Source organism: Canis aureus, chromosome 38, assembly GCF_053574225.1.
Source record: "Canis aureus isolate CA01 chromosome 38, VMU_Caureus_v.1.0, whole genome shotgun sequence".
NCBI lineage: Eukaryota > Metazoa > Chordata > Mammalia > Carnivora > Canidae > Canis > Canis aureus.
Window position 1 is genome coordinate 21,063,159 of NC_135648.1, and position 20,237 is coordinate 21,083,395.

Genomic DNA, 20,237 nt, shown 5'->3' on the forward strand with positions numbered 1-20,237 from the left:
GGCGCGATCCTGGAGACTCGGGATCGAATCCCACGTCGGGCTCCCGGTGCGTGGAGCCTGCTTCTCCCTCTGCCTGTGTCTCTGACTCTCTCTCTCTCTCTCTCTCTCACTGTGTGCCTATCATAAAAAAAAAAAAAAGTACTAGATTATCTTTAAATCATCAACGAAAAGGAAAAATTTTTCTAGAAAATATATGTAAATGTGTTATAAACAACATAATACTTAAAGATATATATCAAAAATATTCAGTATATAAGAATAACTCAATAAAATACAACTATATTATACCTCAATAAAAATAGGACATTTGGCGTTTAAAAAGAATCAAACTATAATGGCATTAAATATTCACTTTTATTATAAAATATACATATTATGACATATTTGAAAGCTCCTGATATATATGGTATATATGACATAATATGTAAATATGACATTTTCAAACATCTCATGTACATGATAAATACATATTATGATATTATATGAGTTACATTATATGATATATATGTCATATATACCATATATAGTATGACATGCATGACATTTTTAAATACTTATATATGTCATATGTATCATATGTATGACATATTTGAAATACCTCATTCTCCAATTAAAATTGGACATAACAATCAAATGTTCACCATAATCTTAATTAACTATTTGGATATTAAGAAATATTCTCAGTACATTTCTCTGATTAAAAAGAGGAAAACTTGCTTCAGTGACTGGTTTCAGGCATTAATAAGAATATTATTTTTCTGTATAATGTGGTGAGTGAAAAATTTTTGTGTTTCTCTATATTTCTTACTCTACTTATAATAAACAGAAAAATAAATTAATGAATGTTAATCTACAAAAAAATCCCACTATCTCCCTACATTTAGTTGGTTTGATTAAAAAAGGCAGAGCTCTAATTTCTAATGAGAACAGGAAAGAAAAAGAAGATAGATGATATGAGCAATAAAATCAGTACCTTAATCTCTCAACCAAGATTCTCATTTAATCAACCAGACCTAAAATATACATATTCAAGAATCTATTAAATGGTCTGTACAGTTTAATCTGTCAAGACTCCTTGTAAATATACCCAAAAGATATAATTTTAACTTCATTACCAATCACCTCATCAGATATCCCAGTCATCTGACTTTTATAACTTTTCTTGTCCTAGAAACACAAATGCAATGAGCAAACTGATGTTAACAAGAGGATATAATTCACCAATGAAACAATTAATTTCTAATTTGATTTTTTTATTAAGGTAAAACATTTATACTGCTTTTGTTTGTTTTGTTTATATTGCAAGTGAAGCCTTGTGATTTTCCAGAAATAAAACATGGAAGTCTAGATGAGCAATATAGATCATACTTTCCAGTAGCTGTAGGAAGAAGTTTTTACTATCACTGTGATGAGAATTTTGTGACTCCTTCAGAAAGATACTGGGAATCCATTCATTGTACACCAGAAGGATGGATACCAGAAGTACCATGCCGCAGTAAGTAAACCTTTTTATAATTGTGTATGTGTAAATATTTCAAATAGTAGAGGGGATAAAACACATTAGTGACTATAATTTAGCCTTGTATGACAAAAATAAGGCCTAGAGATGAATTTTATGAACAAAAAGACCAATACAGGTTTTCCCCTTTATGAGGAGCTCTCCATAAAAATCCCATTAGAGATAAAGATAGCTTTCCCAAAACAACCTATATCATTCATACATATTTTAATTATAAAAACTGAAGATAAATAATACTGAATATTGTTTTTTTTCTTTTTATGCCTTTGTAGTAGCTTTAGTTTTTCTTAGGTTATATGTTATTTTTGAATACTTAGGCATTATAGTTTAAACAATGTACAAATAGTTTTTAATTTACTATTTTTACTGAATTTATGGTTTTTCAAAAATTTTTGTTCATTGTTCTTATGATTTTTAGGAAGATGTACGTTCCACTATTTGAAAAATGGACAAAAGCCACAGAGAAAAAACTATTACCAAGGTCAATCTGTAAGAGTTAACTGTAATAATGGTCACAGTCTTCAAAATGGGCACAATATAATGACCTGTACAGAGGATGGTTGGTTCCCTCCTCCCGAATGCGTTCCTCTCAGTAAGTAAATGGTCTGAGATCCCAGTATATTTATGGTTTTCTAACCCTCATCTATATTAACTATAGCAACATATTTATATCAACTTTTGTATTTCCACTAATGGATATACTTAATTTTTTTTGCCAAGTATGTATGAGTGGAATACAAAACTTCTTAATACATGTATAGAAAATAAATGCCTACTGATTAGTATTAGTCAAGAAAACAAGGAAAGAACCATAAAGGAAAAACCTGTAATAATAGTGATGCCACCAGTGGAGGGATGAAGATGGCAGTGGAGTAGGAGGAACCTAGGCTTGCCTTGTCCCATGAATATGCCTAGTTAACTATCAAATCATTCTAAATACCCCAGAAGTTGACCTAAACACTGGCAGGATAAATTCCACAACTAAAGGTCGAGAAGAGGCCACATAGAGGGATCCCTGGGTGGCGCAGTGGTTTGGCGCCTGCCTTTGGCCCAGGGCGCGATCCTGGAGATTCGGGATCGAATCCCACGTCAGGCTCCCGGTGCATGGAGCCTGCTTCTCCCTCTGCCTGTGTCTCTGCCTCTCTCTCTCTCTCTCTCTCTGACTATCAAAATAAATTAATTAAAAAAAAAAAAAAGAAAGAGAGAAGAGGCCACATAGAAGAAGTAAGATGTACAGAGACTCGGTTTGGGAGAGAAACGGGTTGTGGCCACTGAGGTGCGGAGAGAGCTGTGGTTACAGAGAAAGGTAAGAGACAGATTTGACGCAGAAGGGAGTGCATAGGAAAAATGAATCACCATAGCGATTGTCTTGAAAAGTGAGAGGGGTCAAATTTCCTAAGTTCTTATAACCAGTGGGGCTTAAAGCCTGGGCTTTTAAAGGTCGATGTGCTTGGCTCTGGGATAGCTCAGTTCCAAGGGGGAAGTTTATAGCAATACTGGCCTACCTCAAGAAGGAAGAAAAATTTCAAGTAAACAACCTAAACTTACACCTAAAGGAGCTAGAAAAACAACAAGAAACAAAACCTAAAACCAGCAGAAGGAAGGAAGTAATAAAGATTAGAACTGAAATAAATGATCTAGAAACTAGAAAAATAATAGAGCAAATCAATGAAACTAGGAGCTCATTCTTTGAAAAAAAAATTTAATAAATTTGATAAACCCCTAGTCAGATCTATAAAAAAAAAAGGACTCAAATAAATAAAATCACAAATGAGAGAGGAGAAATAATAACCAACACCACAAAAATACAAATAATCGGGCAGCCCCTGTGGCGCAGCGGTTTAGCGCCGCCTGCAGCCTGGGGTGTGATCCTGGAAACCCGGGATCGAGTCCCACGTGGGGCTCCCTGCATGGAGCCTGCTTCTCCCTCTGCCTGTGTCTCTGCCTCTCTCTCTGTCTCTATGAATAAATAAAATCTTTAAAAAATAAAAAAAAAAATTAAAAAAATACAAACAATCACAATAGAATATTCTGAAAAACTGCATGCAAACAAATTGGACAACTTAGAAGAAATGGATAAGTTTCTAGAAACATAAACCTACCAGAATTGAAACAAGAAGAAAAAACTTGAACAGACCAATTACCAGCAAAAAAATTGAATCAGTAATCAAAAAACTCCCAATAAACAAAAGTCCAAGACCAGATGGCTTCATAGGTGAACCCTACCAAATATTTTTTTTAAAGATTTATTTGTTTATTTTTAGAGGAGGAGGGGCAGAAGGAGAGACAGAGAATCCAAGCAGACTCCCTGCTGAGCACAGAGCCCGACATGGGGCTCAATCTCATGACCCTGAGATCACCACCTGAACCAACCGAAATCAAGAGTCAGATGCTTAATTGATGAGCCACCCAGGCACCCCTCTACCAAATATTTAAAGAAAAGTTAATATCTTAATATTCTTCTCAAACTATTCCAAAAAACAGAAAAGGAAAGAAGACTTCCAAATTCACTTTATGAAGACAGTACCCTGTAACCAAAACTAGAAAAAGAAACCACAAAAAAAAAGGGACTTATAGGTCAATATTTCTGAGGAACATAGACACAAAAATTCATAACAAAATATTAACAAATGGAATCCAACAATTCATTTAAAAAAATATTCACCACCATCAAGTGGATTTATTCCTGGGTTTCAATACTGGTTCAATTTTTTTTCCAGTCCATATTTTAATTTTTTTGAAAAATTCCTGACATTACAGAACTAAACTGAAATGTATTAATATTCCACTCTTACATTTCCATGACAAACAGAAAAATTTCATGAGCCAAAAAAAGGGGGGGGGGGGGAGAAACTTATAAAACTAAATATGGATCTCAGCATTAACAGCTGAACAGAGAAAGGAATTAAAACGCTTTAATTAAAAAATCATGAGTGGATGATAAAGTGTGTAGAAACTGAAAATTTACAAACTATTTAAAACCTGGAATAGCTGACTGGTTCAATATTCACAAATCAATCAATATAATACATCACATCAGTAAAAAGAAGGATAAGAACTTCAATAGATGCCAAAAGAGGAATTTGACAAAGTACAATATCCATTCATGAAAAAAGTCCTCAACAAAGTATATTAAGAGGGAGCATACGGGGCAGCCCGGGTGGTTCAGCGGTTTAGCGCCGCCTTCAGCCCAGGGCATGATCCTGGGGTCCCGGGATCGAGTCCCACATTGGGCTCCCTGCGTGGAGCCTGCTTCTCCCTCTGCCTGTGTCTCTGCCTCTCTCTGTGTGTGTGTGTCTCTCATGAATAAATAAATAAATAAATCTTTAAAGAAAAAAAAAAGAGGGAGCATACCTCCACATAATAAAAGCCATATATGAAAAACCCACAGCTAACATCATCCATAGTGGCGAAAAACTGAGCGCTCCCCGAGGTCAGGAATGAGACAAGGGTGTCTCACCACTTTTATTCAGTCGAGTACTGGAAGTCCTAGCCACAGCAATCAGACAACAAAAAAGAAATAAAATTAATCCAAATCACTAAGGAGGAAGGAAAATCTTCACTATTTGCAGATGACATGATGTTGTATATAGAAAACCCAAAAGACTCCATCAAAACTTGCTAGAACTGATAAATAAATTCAGTAAAGTTGTAGGTTACAACATCAAAGTACAGAAATCTATTGCCTTTCTATACAGCAATAATGAAGCAGCAGAAAGAAAAATTAAGAAAACTGTCCCACTTACAGTTGCACCAAAAATAATACCTAAGAATAAATCTAACCAAAGAGGTAAAGAATCTGTACCCTGAAAACTCTAAAATACTGATGAAAGAAATTGAAGATGACACAAAGAAATGGAAATACATTCCACGTTCAGTGGATTGGAAGAACAGACATTGTTAAAATGTCTATACCACTCAAAGCAATCTACTACACATTCAGTGCAAACCCTATCAAAATACCAACAGCATTTTTCACAGAACTAGTACAAACAATCCTAAAATCTGAATGGAACCACAAAAGACCCTAAATAGCCAAAGCAAGATCGAAAAAGAATAGCAAAGCTGGAGGCATCACAGTTCAGACTTCAAGTTGTATTACAAAGTTGTAGTGATCAAAACAGTATGATATTGGCACAAAAATAGACATATAGATCGATAAAACAGCATAGAAAACACCGAAATAAACCCACATTTATACGGTCAAATAATCTTTGACAAAGCAGGAAAGAAAATCCAATAGGAAAAAGACAGTCTCTTCAACAAATAGTGTTGGGAAAACTGGACAGAACATGCAAAAGAATGAAACTGGACCACTTTCTTACACCATATACAAAAATACATTCAAAATGGTTGAAAGACCTAAATGTGAGACCTGAAATCACAAAAATCCTGGACGTAACTTTTCTGACATCACCCACAGCAACTTTCTAATAGATCCCCTGCGGCAAAGGAAACAAAAGTAGAATGCCTATTGGGATTACATCAAAATAAAAGCTTCTGCACAGCAAAGGAAACAATCAACAAAACTAAAAGGCAACTTGTGGAATGAGAGAAGATATTTGCAATTCACATGTCTGGTAAGGAGTTAGTATCCAAAATATATAAAGAACTGATAAAACTCAATACCAAAAACCCAAATCATCCAATTTAAAAATGGGCAGAAGACATGAAAAGAAATTTCTACAAAGAAGACACACAGATGGTCAACAGACATGAGAAGATATTCATCATCACTTATCATCAGGGAAATGGAAACCAAAACTATCACCTCACAGCTGTCAGAATGGCTGAAATCAACAACACAGGAAGCAACAGGTGTTGGCAAGGATGTGGAGAAAGAGGAACCCTCTTGCACTGTTGGTAGGACTGCAAACTGCTGCAGCCACTCTGGAAAACAGTATTGGAGGTTCCCCAAAAAGTTAAAAATATAATTACCATATAATCCAACCACTAGGTATCTACTCAAAGAACAAACACACTAATTCAAATGGATACATGCAACTTTATAAAAGCATTATTTAGAATAACCAAGATATGGATGCAGCCTAAACGTCTACTGATTGATGAATGGATAAAGAAGAGGTGATATAGATTAGATAGATAGATAGATAGATAGATAGATAAAACGAAATATATAATGGAATGTTACTAAACCTTAAAAAATGAAATCTTACCATCTGTAACAACATGGATGAAGCTAAAGAATATAATGCTAAGTAAATAAGTCAGAGAAAAATAAATACCATATGATTTCACTCGTGTGGAATCTAAGAAACAAAACAAACGAGTAAAGGAAAAGTGAGAAAAAGAGAGAGAGAGAGAGACAAAGAAAAAAGACAAGGGACGCCTGGGTGGCTCAGCGGTTGAGCACCTGCTTTTGGCTCAGGGCGTGATCCTGGAGTCCCGGGATCGGATCGAGTCCTGCATTGGGCTCCCTGCATGGAGCCTGCTTCTCCATCTGCCTAAGTCTCTGCCTCTCTCTGTGTGTTTCTCATGAATAAATAAATAAAATATCTTTTTTAAAAAGACTAACTGTAAGAACAATATGATACCAGAAGGGTGAGAGGTGGTGGGGGCAGGAGAGGTGGGTGAAATAGGTGATAGGGATTAAGGACTGCCCTTGTTATGATGATCACTGGGTGATATATGCAATTGTTGAATCACTATATCATACACCTAAAACTAATATAACACTGTACATTAACCAACTGGTATTAAAATTAAAACTTAAATACATACATTCAATCTAGAAAAAAATAGAATGACATCAGCAAAATGACAGAATGCAAGTTTCTATTCTTTCTGGCAAAGAACACCAATTTTGACAATCACCTATAGACAAGAGCATCTTTGTGGGGGTCTGGGAATCTAGCAGAATTTTTAGCACACCATTACAGCAAAAAGATCCAAGAGTGGGTGCATTGAAGTGGGTGAGAGAAACAGTTTTAATATCTGAGTCACTCCTCCCCTAAAGTGACACAGTTCAGTGCCAAGAGGGACCCACTCAAGCCTGCAATTTCTCCACTGGGGGAAAGAGTCTGTGAGTTAGCATCTGGCTTCCTCAGCTGTGTGGGTCACTGACCAAAAGGCCCATTTTTTTCTCACCACATCAAGAATACTGAGGTGATCTTCATGACTGAAGGGATTGGGGAAAGCTTGGAGCACAGCAGTCAGTGCTCAGAATTCATCAAGGGACAAAGATCCTATTAAGCACTTTGCAGGCTACATCAGGGAGCATATCCACTAGCCACTGGGGATGACTTGCCTGCAGACCCCACTTACCTAATGGCACCCCTAACATTTCACACACCTGCTATCCATTGGCCAGCTCCTTGTGAATGCCTCACAGACAGTGAGTGCAGGAATTTTCAGATGGCTCATGAGCATATTTAGAAAGCCAAATTGACTCCACAGGAATGGTAGAGAGCACATACTTGAACATTCAGTACTGTGTCCAGGAAAGGAAACAGGAAGCTGTCAGGACCCTGACTGACTTTGCAGGTTTGAAAGAAGGCATATAATCTAAGAATTCCCTCTCAAGTGGTAGCAAAACATAGGGAGCAGATGCATCTATTAAAAAGGTCTTTAAAAAGCCTCAGAATCTATAACAGATATATTTATATTAATACTGACTTTTTTGAAAAGATAAACAAAATTGACAACAAAATCAGCTTTAGCTGATTAAGAGAGAGAAGATCAAATAAACCAAGTGAGAAATGAAAGTAGACACATTCAACTGATGCCACAGAAATACAAATGTTCATAAGAGACAACCATAAACAATTACATACCAACAAATTGCATAACCTAGAAGAAATGGGTAAATTCCTTTAAATACAAAACTTGCCAAAACAAAATCATTATGAAAAGGAAAATCTGAACAAACAATAACAAGGAACAAGACCGAATCATTAAACTGTTTCTGCAAAGAAAAGTCTAGGACCAGAAGGTTTCATTGTAATTTAAAGAAGAATTAATACCAATTCTTCTCAAACCATTCCAAAAATTTGAGGACAGCGGGCACTTCTAAAACTACTTTATGAGATCAACATTATTTTAATACCAAAGCTAGACAGGAAATTACAAGGAAAAAATTATAGGCCAGTATCATTGATAAACATAAATACAGAAAAGCTCAACAAAATATTAGCAAACTGAATTCAACAGCACACTAAAAGATTCATACACCATAATGGAGTTGGGTTTATCCATGAGACTCAAGAATGGTTCAAAACATGCAAATCAGTAATGTGATACACCACTATAACCACTATATTAAACCACTGATGAAAATAACTAGATAAATTAAAGATTTAAATATGACTTGAAACCATGGAAGTCCTAGAGGATACATAGGGAAATATTTTCTTGACATTGGTCTTAACAATGATATTTTTGGGATATGACATCAAAAGCACAGATAGTAAAAACTGAAATAAATAAAACTATATCAAATGTATCAAATGAAAGAACTTCTACTCAGCAAATCAACAAAATGAAAAGGCGACCAATGGAATGGAAGAAAATATTTGCAAATCATAGATCTGATGGAGGGATATATAAATAATACAACTCCTACAACTCAATAACAAAAAATTCCAATTCAATTAAAAAATATGCAAAGATCTGAATAGACATTTTTCTGAAGAATACTTGCAAATGCCTAATTGGTTCTTAAAATCACTAATCATCAGGCATATGCAAATCAAAACCACAATGAACTACCACCTCATACCTGTTTTATGGCTTTTATCAAAAAGACCAGACATAACAAGTGTTGGTGAGATGTGAAGTAAAGGAAACATTTGTATACTTTGGGTGGGAATGTAATTTGTTATAGGGGTATGAAAAACAGTATGGAAGTTCCCCAGAAAGTTAATAGAACTACCATATGATCCAGCAATCCCATTTTGGGGTATATATCTAAAAGAAATAAAATCAGTATATTAAAGAAATATCTGCACCCTCACGTTCATTATAGTTTTATCCACAATAGCCAACATACAGAAACAATCTAAATGTCCACTGATGGATGAATAGATAAGGAAGATGTGGTATAGGGCACCTGGGTGGTTCAGTGATTGAGCATCTGCCTTTGGCTCAGGTCATGAACCCAGGGTCCTGGGATTGAGTCCTGCATCCGGCTCCCTGCAGGGAGCCTGCTTCTCCCTCTGCCTGTGTCTCTACCTCTCTCTATGTATCTCATGAATAAATAAATAATTTTTTTAAAAAGGAAGATGTAGTGTATATATATATATATGTACAACGGAATATTATTCAACCATGAGAAAAAAGAAAGTTGTGTTATTCACAATAACATGGTTGAACCTAGAGTGCATTATGTTAAACATAATAAGCCAGACATAGACAAATATTTCATGATAATCCTTTATATGAAGTCAAAAAAGAAGAGGTCAAATTCTTAGAAGCAGAGAATAGAATGGCAATTCTCTATGGCTTGCCGATAGGGGAAATGAGGAGATGCTGGTTCAAGGATGTAAGCCTTCAGTTATAAGATGAATAATTCTGAAGATCTAACATACAACATGATGGCTGTAATTTGTGATAATTTATCGTACAGATGAAATTTGCTAAGAGAGTAGATCTTAAGCATTCCAGCTACAAAAAAAAAAAAAAAAAAAACAACCCACAAAGGATTTATGTGAGGTGATTAATGCGATTTGGAAAATCATTTCCAAATGTATATGTGGACCAAGTCATCTCATTATACAATTTATATACACAATTTTGTCAATTATACTTCAATAAAGCAGAAAGGAAAACCTATAATAGACATACAAAATATAATAAGTATCAAAGTAAATAACTATAAAACATAATCAAATAACAAAAGAAGTCATCAAAAGTGGAAGAGTTTGAAAAAGCAATTGCTAAAGAGAAGACAATTAGCCAAATGTGAATAGTAATTGTTTCCCTATCAATAATTCCTTTAAATGTAATGGATTGAACTTACCTATTAAAAGGAATACAGTACCTGAATGAGTAAAAAAGACAACAAGAACTCACTTTAGATTTAAAGACACAATAGAGGGCAACCCAGGTGGCTCAGCAGTTTAGTGCTGCCATCAGCCTAGGGTGTGTGATCCTGGGGTCTCGGGATCGAGTCCCATGTCAGGCTCCCTGCAGGGAGCCTGCTTCTCCCACTGCCTGTGTCTCTGCTTCTCTGTGTGTGTGTCTCTCTCATGGGGAAATAAATAAAATATTTTAAAAAAATAAATAAAGACACAATAGGATAAAAGTGAAGGAATGGAAAAAGAGATTTCCTGCAATTGGCAACCAAATAGTGGTTATACATATATGCAAAAAAAAGAAAAAAGACTTTGTCTAAAACTGAATTACATAATAATAAAAGTCAGTTCAATAGGAAGATGCAGCAATTTTCAACATATGTGGATCCAACATTGGAATTCTTAAATATAGCAAATATCGACAGATGCAAAGAGGAGAATTGACAGCAATACAATATTAGGAGACTTCAATACCCCACCTTGAATAGCAAATAGAACCCTCTGACAAAATTCAGGAAAGAAACTATAGATTTGAACAATATAAACAAAATGGACCTAATAGATATATACAGAATTTTCCACCCAACAGTGGAAGAGTACATTCGTCTCAACTGCACATGAAAGACTATGCAGTATCTTTTTCAACCACAATGGAGTAAAACTAGAAATCAGTGACAGCAAAAGGAATGATATAATTCACAAATACATGGAAAGAAGACAGCTGTCAAGCAACAATTAGATCAAAGAGGAAAGTGCAGGAGAATTTTTAAAAATACCTTGAGACAGGGATCCCTGGGTGGCGCAGCGGTTAGGCGCCTGCCTTTGGCCCAGGGCGCGATCCTGAAGACCCGGGATCGAATCTCACATCGGGCTCCCGGTGCATGGAGCCTGCTTCTCCCTCTGCCTATGTCTCTCCTCTCTCTCTCTCTCTCTGTGACTATCATAAATAAATAAAATTAGATTAAAAAAAAATACCTTGAGACAAATAAAAATAAAAAATATATATATAACAAGATTTAGATATGCTGCAAAAACAGTGAGAAGAGGGAAGTTTAGTGACAAATGCCTACATTAAATACAGATCTCATATAAAGAACCTAACTTTATACCTCAAGGAACTAGAAAAAAACTAAGCCCAAAGTTAGAAGGGAGTAAATAATAAAGATCAGAGCAGAAATAAATCAAAGAGAGAATAATGAAACACCCTATTCCATCATCTCACTAAAAATAACCTATTCAAAGTTATGTGTATATTGGGTTTTCTTTGCTTTTCTTTTTCTGATTTCTTAAAGAGGAAACAATGAATTGATATAGTCTATTCTTTTCTATTGTATCTGTATAACGTTAAAAATTTCCCTCTCAGCACTACTTTAGTATCATCTCACAAAATTTTATTTAAAATGTTTTTCTTATCATTTAATTCAAAAGACTTAATGTCTTTTTACTTATTTATTTACTTGTTTTTTTTTTTAATTGTTTAAGTAGGCTCCATGCCCAGTATAGAGCCCAACATAGGGCTTTAACTCACAGCCTTGAAATCAAGACCTGAGCTGAGATTAAGAGTCATGACTGGGCCACCCAGGAGCCCCTTTAATGTCTTTTTTTAAAAGATTATATACTTTTAATTCCATATCCTCAGTGTTTAATATTCCAAGTATCCCATGTCCAGTCTACTAGGTGCCCCAAGTGAAGGAATAAAATGACCAATTATGAAAAAAATATATACTCCATGTTTTCTCTTTTGAATTCTTTATCCATGGGCTATTCAATAAATAAAGCTGAATTTCGTGAAGAGACCTGATGATAACTGACAGAAGTCTTCTTTGCTTGGTTCAGGTTAAGTTATACATAATTTGAGGATCATTGTTTTGTTCTTAGAAGATAAATGAATGTAACGTGTTAATCTGTGTCATATTCATTGTTGAACTCCATTATGGTTTCAGTCAGTCAGTTGTGATGACAAACATTTCAAATGATCAGAGTTGCAGTAGCTATGGCAGCAGATTCTCTGAGATCATCACCTGATCTGAGATAGCCCAATTAGTTAACCAAATACTGGGGTTGCTAAAGAGATCCTAAATAACTCACTATTTAAAACAATTGCCTAGAAAGGATCCATTGCGAGTATAGATGCCATGGAATTCCAGATCCATTAGACAAACAAATTTCTAAAAAATTCCTAGAAGGGATTGTATTTTGAATTTTGCTTCTAAATTCCAAAAAAAAAATTTAATAAACTATCCTGATTTAATATCTTTAGAAACTTTTAGCTTATTTTTTCTGTCACAAGAATTTGGGTGATTCAGGCTTTTCTGGGTTTTCATTTATAAATGACTCCTTAGTTTTTATACTGTTACATTACTTGAGCCTTTATAAAAATATTTATTTATATGCTGTCTTTTCCTTATATTTTCTCCTTTTCAGAAACATGTTCAACATCACAGATAAAAATTGAAAATGGATTTTTTTCTGAATATGAACTTACATATGTCTTGGCTACAGTAACCCAATATCAGTGTAAATCAGGATATTTAACACCAGATGGTAAAACGTCAGGAACAGTTAAATGTCTGGAAAAGGGATGGTCACCTCAACCCATATGCATCAGTGAGTAATTTATTATGTTCATATTCATTATTCTGATGATCATTGGGCAAAGGTTTACTTTAACTCATTTCTTTTCTGGGAGGAGGGGCTGACGTGGTTCCCATTTGAAAAGATAAATGAAAAAATGTCATTTTTTGCCTTTAAGATTAATCACTTGTAGGGTGGAATATCAGTCCATTCTTCAGTTTTTCTTCCACTTTAAAACATCTTGTGATTAAATAAATAAATAAAATAAAGCATCTTGTGATTTGGAAACTAGATAGGGAGACTTCTGTGTATTCTCCTGTAAACTAGTTTATTTTTGGCTGACATCTTTGTTCCTATTGTACCTGTTTTTAGGCGATTAAATTTTTATGTTAGAGTTTTTGTTCCCAGACATAAGTTACATTTTTAAGTGAAGATCTGGGTCCATAGTGCATAATTTTATTTTAATCTGTGAATTTGGGGATCCCTGGGTGGCTCAGAGGTTTAGTGCCTGCCTTTGGCCCAGGGCGTGATCCTGGAGACCTGGAATCAAGTCCCACATCAGGCTCCCTGCGTGGAGCCTGCTTCTCCCTCTGCCTGTGTCTCTGCCTTACTCTCTCTCTCTCATTAATAAATAAATAAAATATTAAAAAACATCCCCTCCCTTAGGAAATCTTCATAAACATCTAGTTACTGGAGACAGAAATGCTTCTTGATAGTACCAAATGCAGCTGTGTTGAAAGATTTCCCTGTCCCTAGGTATTTATGAAGATTTATGCTATATTCCAAAGCTACACAGTGAAATTTTTGAACTTATATTTAGCACATTCACCTTAAGTAAAGTGGATATTTGCATATCCATTTCCACTGTTTTCACTTCCTTATTTTTTCAATTTCTATGCTTACTACGGGCACTAGCTACAGAAAAAATGATAAATTTGTTCCTATATCAAAATCATTTTATGCTAAATTGTAATCAGCTATCCATTAAAATAGTCTTATTATTGAAAAGAAAATCTCTCGGGTCTTTTTTTTTTAAGGTTTTGTTGATTTATTCAAAGACATAGAGAGAGAGAGAGAGGCAGAGACTCAGGCAGAGGGAGAAGCAGGCTCCATGCAGGGAGCCCGACGTGGGACTCGATCCCCGGACTCCAGATCACGCCCTGGGCCGAAGGCAGACACTCCACTGCTGAGCCACCCAGGCATCCCTCTCGTTTTTGCTAGTAGAATTTTGCTTTGTTTTTTAAAGCTTTAAGGTAGCTGGCTACCTAATACAGTATAACATTTGAGATGAATTCTTTCAACCTTTATTAATATCATCCCAGTATAGTGCTAGCAAAAATTGAGACTTTTAACCATTTGCTTCCTCATAATGAATTATAAAAAATAGAGTTATCTTACAAAAAAAAAATAGAGTTATCTTTTATTCAGTCTTGGTAAGTTTAAAAGAATGCACAGACACTAGGAATATATTTCAGAAAGAAAATCAGCATGTGAGCTTTAGAATCTGTTATGTTGTAGACTTTTATAGAATGTTTAAAAAGTTACCTGCGTTGTTGAAAATTAGTGTTATTCAACTAATCTGGCATATTTGTAGCACTGCTAATGAGTTTGGCATCTTAATTCACAAAATGCTATTTTGTTTTGCTAGGAAAAGTATACGTCTATAACGGCCTATTTTACTACAAGCATGGGATGAACACATAAGTATAACTGATTGAGAAAAATGTTCTTAGAATGAAGTTTTCAGAGTGTTGAAGTGATAAGAAAAATGCTGGGTAGAAACATTTTTTTTTTTCATTTTTGAGTAACTTTTTCAGAAGAATGATTTATCACTGGTATTTTTAAACTTTTTTAATATGATACTTAATTTATTAGTACATACTAATTGATACAGCTTTTTTTACTGCCTTGGGATGAGACTTAATTGCATTGTCCGATAGATAATATTGGAAATAAAACCCTCAATTCTATCATGCATTAGAATCTTGTGACATGCCGGTACCAGAGAATGCCAGAATCAAAAGTAATGCCACATGGTTTGGACTCAATGACAATGTGGACTATGAATGCTATGATGGATTTGAAGGCAGACAAGGGCGCACAGGTTCCATAGTGTGTGGTGATGACGGTTGGTCTCATAAACCAGCATGTTTTGGTAAGTACTGTTTTTTAAGGGAATTATTTTTTTCAGGATTAACAAAATATGTTTAAAATATTCCATTTTGAAGAAATTTGCATTATTTAAAGTCATTTTTAAGAAGTAAGGACTAAAATCAGAGTGTCTCCTTCTGATTAAATGTAAACTGGGAGAAGAGGGTATTTTAAAGCCCAAAGACAATGATCTTTAACACAGTACATTAATATTTCCTGTGAGCCATACACATGATAGATTTGTAAATAAAGGCTATTGTGTTTGTTACTCTAAATGCAGGCTTTCATATTATTTAAAATGGGGTTCTTTTAGTATATAATGTAAGAAAACCAAAATTATAGTTTATTACATTTGCCTCAACTAATTGTTCCTGAGTTTCTGCTTTTACACATCCTACCTTGAGTGTTAGTTTCTTCAGGTCCGAAAGCTCTTTCTTTCCTGACTTTGACAAGTTCTATGGACTATTACAAGAATTTCTTTCATGTTTCCTAATCTACTATTTTCTAGGACTAGGAGTAGGACTTGAATCTGTGCGAAACTTGAGTGGATTTAGAGTGTTCCAAGCCAAGGAAACAGTATGTGCAAAACTTTAACAGCAAAACAGTATTTGGGAAATATCAGGGTGAGCAGATTCCACTTAAGATGTGGGAGAATTTTATGAACTGAGGCTGAGTAGGAGGTAAAGAAAGGATTAGCCAGGTTCTTTTCAAGGCATGTCAGCATTTAGATTAATTTTATGATTGATAAAAAGCCATGAAAGAGTCTTACAGAGAGAAAGAATATAATTTTATTTAGATTTTTTGAAAAGTTTTTTTTCCATATGTTGTGCTTATGGTGGCAAGAGAAGATTCAGAAGTTTATGCCAGGTGAATAAGTGTAGGGATTGGGAGAAGGTGATGGCTGATGAGATGCAAAGCAGAACACATTAGAGATCTATTTTGTTGGTAGAAAACACAAGTGATGTTTACTAAACATTGGATACAGGAGATAGTTATGATCAAGGGATTCACATGCTTGTTTTACTTTTTTTTTTTTTTCATAAGCAAACAAGTAAATGGCAATGCCTTTTTGTAAGGTGGTGCTAGTAGAAGAAAGAGCACTCTGGGAGGATGTTCCTCTGGGAGGAACATCACAACTTTTGACTTGAGCACATTATGCTTGGGCTACCCATGGACAGTCAAATTGGCTATGTAAATGAATATATGGGTCAAGCTCAGAGATCTGTATTTGGAATTATCACCCAATAAATGATGATAGCCAATTGGAAATGAATGCAAAATAAAAAGAGAAGAGAGCTCAAGATTGAGCCCTGAAGCATTTCAACATTTATGAGTCAGGCAGAAGAGGAATAGGTGGCAAAGTAGATGGGAAAAAGGACGACCCAGAACACTCGGAGAAGAAAACATTTTAGAATGATTGTTCTCAGAGATGTGCAGAGAAAAAAAATGATTAAAGGATAAAAAAGTATACACAAATCCTGTGGAGTCAGTCTGGTCAGATTCTAATTCCAATTCCATCACTTACTAAGCATGCATCTTAGAGCAACAACCAAATTTATTTGAAGCTTCGTTCACTCTTCCTCATCTGCAAAATGTTTTAATAATTACAAATGCTTTAATATTTCAAAGGATTGTTTTTCTTTTTTAGTATGATTCTAATATTGAAATCCCAGCTTTTAATTTTATGCATGAATTAGCAAGATAAGAGGGTTCCAAATAAGAAAAATGCTTTTTATAATATTTAGGAATGTCACAAATGTCACAAAGTTGACAAATTTGAAAGAATAATTTTACATACTTCTAATTTGAATCAGAATAATCAATAATTCATTAATAGATGCTAAAATTATAGGTTTAATAAAGACAGTTGTATATTATACAAATATTCAGGACACCTAGAATATACCTAGTTATATGGCCTTGAACATGCTTCTTTATTTTGTTTCATGTTTCAGTTTATGGTTCACTTTGATATCTTTACTAATATAATTAATATAATATAAATTAAGCAATTTTTATAGTTTCCCTAAAACACATCAGAAATGCCTTGTGTGCATTCTAGTTCTCCAATTATATTTGCATTAAAAAAATACTAATTCTTACTTGAGTGAATTTTAAAATTGTAGCAGCGGTTTTTATTTAATGTGAGAATACTTTCATGATTTGAGAGTACAAAACAATATCACATTATATTTTATAAATAAATATCAGTTATAAAATCAGATCTAATGTTAACTTGTTTATATTACAAATTAAAAAGTATTCAAGATATATATATATATTGCTATTCAATACCTTAATATTTCTGAGTTCCTTATGAATTTAGAAGGTGTATAAGGCCTAATATGTAATATTTTTCAGGGAGGAGGATTTATCTGATTCCCTTCTGTATATGTAGTACCCAGCACCTCATTCTTACAAGACACACATAAAATTTGCTTTGGTAATGATTAATTACATATTCTTACTAAATTATTTGACCATTTTTTATAGAAATAGAATGCAAGATTCCTAAAATAGATGCACAATTACTTCCTATTCCCAAAAAGGACAAATATAAAGTTGGAGATGTGTTAAAATTCTCCTGCAGACCAAGATTTATAAGAGTTGGACCAGAATCAATTCAGTGTTACCACTTTGGATGGTCCCCTGTTTTTCCAATATGTAAAGGTGAATATCTGCCTTATAATTTTTAAAACAAGAATTAGGATTTGCATATCAACCTTTTTTTCTTTCACTCTTAATTTTCTGTTGTCTTTGAGACACAAGCAGAGGGAGAAACAGGCTCCATGCAGGCTCCATGCCTGGGTCTCTGCCTCTCTCTCTCTCTCTCTCTCTCTTTCTCTCTCTCTCTGCCTCTCATGAATAAATAAATAAAATCTTTAAAAAAATAAGATGGCTATGATAAATTATATTGTAAATTACATAAATTAATTTTTAAAGCTGTCTATTTTACTGGATTTGTAAGTCGTAAAATAGATAACCACTATTTACACAATATTTCTCCTGTAGAGCAAACAAAACACTGTGCTGCACCTCCTCATCTTCTCAATGGAGAAGTTAAGGAAACACAGAAGGAAACCTATGAACACAATGATTTGGTGGAATATGTTTGCAATACTAGATTTCTGATGAAGGGTTTTAATAAAATTCAATGTATTGATGGAGAGTGGACAGACTTGCCTATGTGTATTGGTAATGTATAAAAATATTAATATTTAAACATAAACCAACACTCTTTGTATTCATATAAACACCTAAATTACAATTTATAAATAAATACATATTGGTGAAATTTTCACAGAGGTGGAGAGTACTTGTGGAGATATACCTGAACTTGATTACGGCTCTGTTGTTGAGTCTTCTAACTCTCCCTATCACCATGGAGATTCAGTAGAGTTCAGTTGCAAAGAAGAATATACAATGGTTGGACCCAAGTCTATTACCTGTATTAGTGGAATGTGGACCGAACCTCCTCAGTGCATTGGTGAGAAGACACTTAATGAAATTTAATATTTTTATAGTAAAAGCTATAATCGCAAATATCTTTTTAAAATTTATGTTTATTTTTGAAAGTGTCAGGTCTTAAATTACGATGAAGGCAGACATTGTTTATAGTTTCTCATGTGTCTACAAGTTATCGATGAAATTTTGTCAGTCTTCCTATCCCTGATATTAACATTGTTTATGAGTGTAAAACTAAATTTTACTTACCATTATTCATGTGATTTAAATCTCAGTACTAATTTCCAAGAAAATAGAACTCTCTTTGCATAAATACCATTTTTGTTTTTATGTGTGGCACTCTTGTGTTCAGGCCCTGGAAAACAAAGTTAAGAAAATATCCACTTACTACATTCCTATAGGAATCTTGCCCCCCTCAAAGTTTCTAACAATTTCCCAATCTGTTTCAAATGCAAAAGTGAATGTGCTGAAGGGTAGGTGGGTTGCAGTCTTCTCAGTCAGGTGTATAATTCCGTCGAAGGAGGCAGTCAGGGTCAGGCTGAGAAACAAATCTGATGGATGGACTTCACTCTGGTTGATGATGTGAAGCATCCCGACCTCTGGATGACCAAATTTTTTATGACTAACTGGAAGAATATTGGGTGCCCTTTTCATTCTTCCTAGAGTTTTCCTAGTTTCTACGTTCAAAAAGAACCCTGGATGTGCAGTCTTACTTATTCATCAGATTTCTAGGCATCAGTTGTTCCAAGGAGAAGGTAGGGCTTGGGCACATGCTCCATAAGAGCAGAGATTGATACCTGTTTTGCTCATGATGTGTTCCCAATACCCGAGACATATAGCAGACATTAAATAGGAGTTTGTTGAATGAATCATAAATTTCATTGCTTATTAATCCTTACATTTTTGCTAAACACATTCCCATTAGAACATTGTCAGTCCTTCAAGACTAATCTTCATTTTTGTCATCTTCTATCTCCCCAAATGATCTCACCTTATTTCATATGGGGGGACACCCAATGTTATAACAGGTAATAAGAACTCTCAGCTTTTCATTCTTCTAAAACATTTGCATCGGGACGCCTGGGTGGCTCAGTGGTTGAGCATCTGCCTTTGGCTCAGGGTGTGATCCCAGAGTCCTGGATTGAGTCCCACATCAGGCTTTCTACATGGAGCCTGCTTCTCCTCCCTCTTCCTATGTCTCTTCCTCTCTCTGTGTGTCTCTCATGAATAAATACAATCTTTAAAAAGAATTGCTTCAATTATTACTCTTTTCTGATCTTCGAATTTACCTTCCAAAGGTTAATCTCCTACCTATATTCAGCTTAACATAATCCCCTTCTAGCTATCATAGACCTTACCCAATTTTGTCCTCTCAATGTTTATTTTGTACCTACAGCTAGTCCAGTTTTTCAGTCTTCTCAAAATGCTTATTTTCTCCTAATAAACAAAGAAATTCTTTCAGAAACCAATCAATCATAACACAATGACAACAACTA

General features: G+C 34.6%; 1 protein-coding gene across 1 annotated transcript in view; it reads left to right on the forward strand.

The window, feature by feature from the left end:
• CFH (complement factor H) overlaps window positions 1-20,237 on the forward strand; it is a 77,869-nt gene that overhangs the window by 40,857 nt on the left and 16,775 nt on the right. The window contains exons 8-14 of the mRNA XM_077887112.1: window positions 1,307-1,495; window positions 1,938-2,111; window positions 12,976-13,158; window positions 15,107-15,280; window positions 17,770-17,946; window positions 18,289-18,471; window positions 18,581-18,763. Of these exons, the coding sequence (XP_077743238.1) occupies window positions 1,307-1,495; window positions 1,938-2,111; window positions 12,976-13,158; window positions 15,107-15,280; window positions 17,770-17,946; window positions 18,289-18,471; window positions 18,581-18,763 (1,263 nt within the window). The remainder of the gene's footprint in view (window positions 1-1,306; window positions 1,496-1,937; window positions 2,112-12,975; window positions 13,159-15,106; window positions 15,281-17,769; window positions 17,947-18,288; window positions 18,472-18,580; window positions 18,764-20,237) is intronic.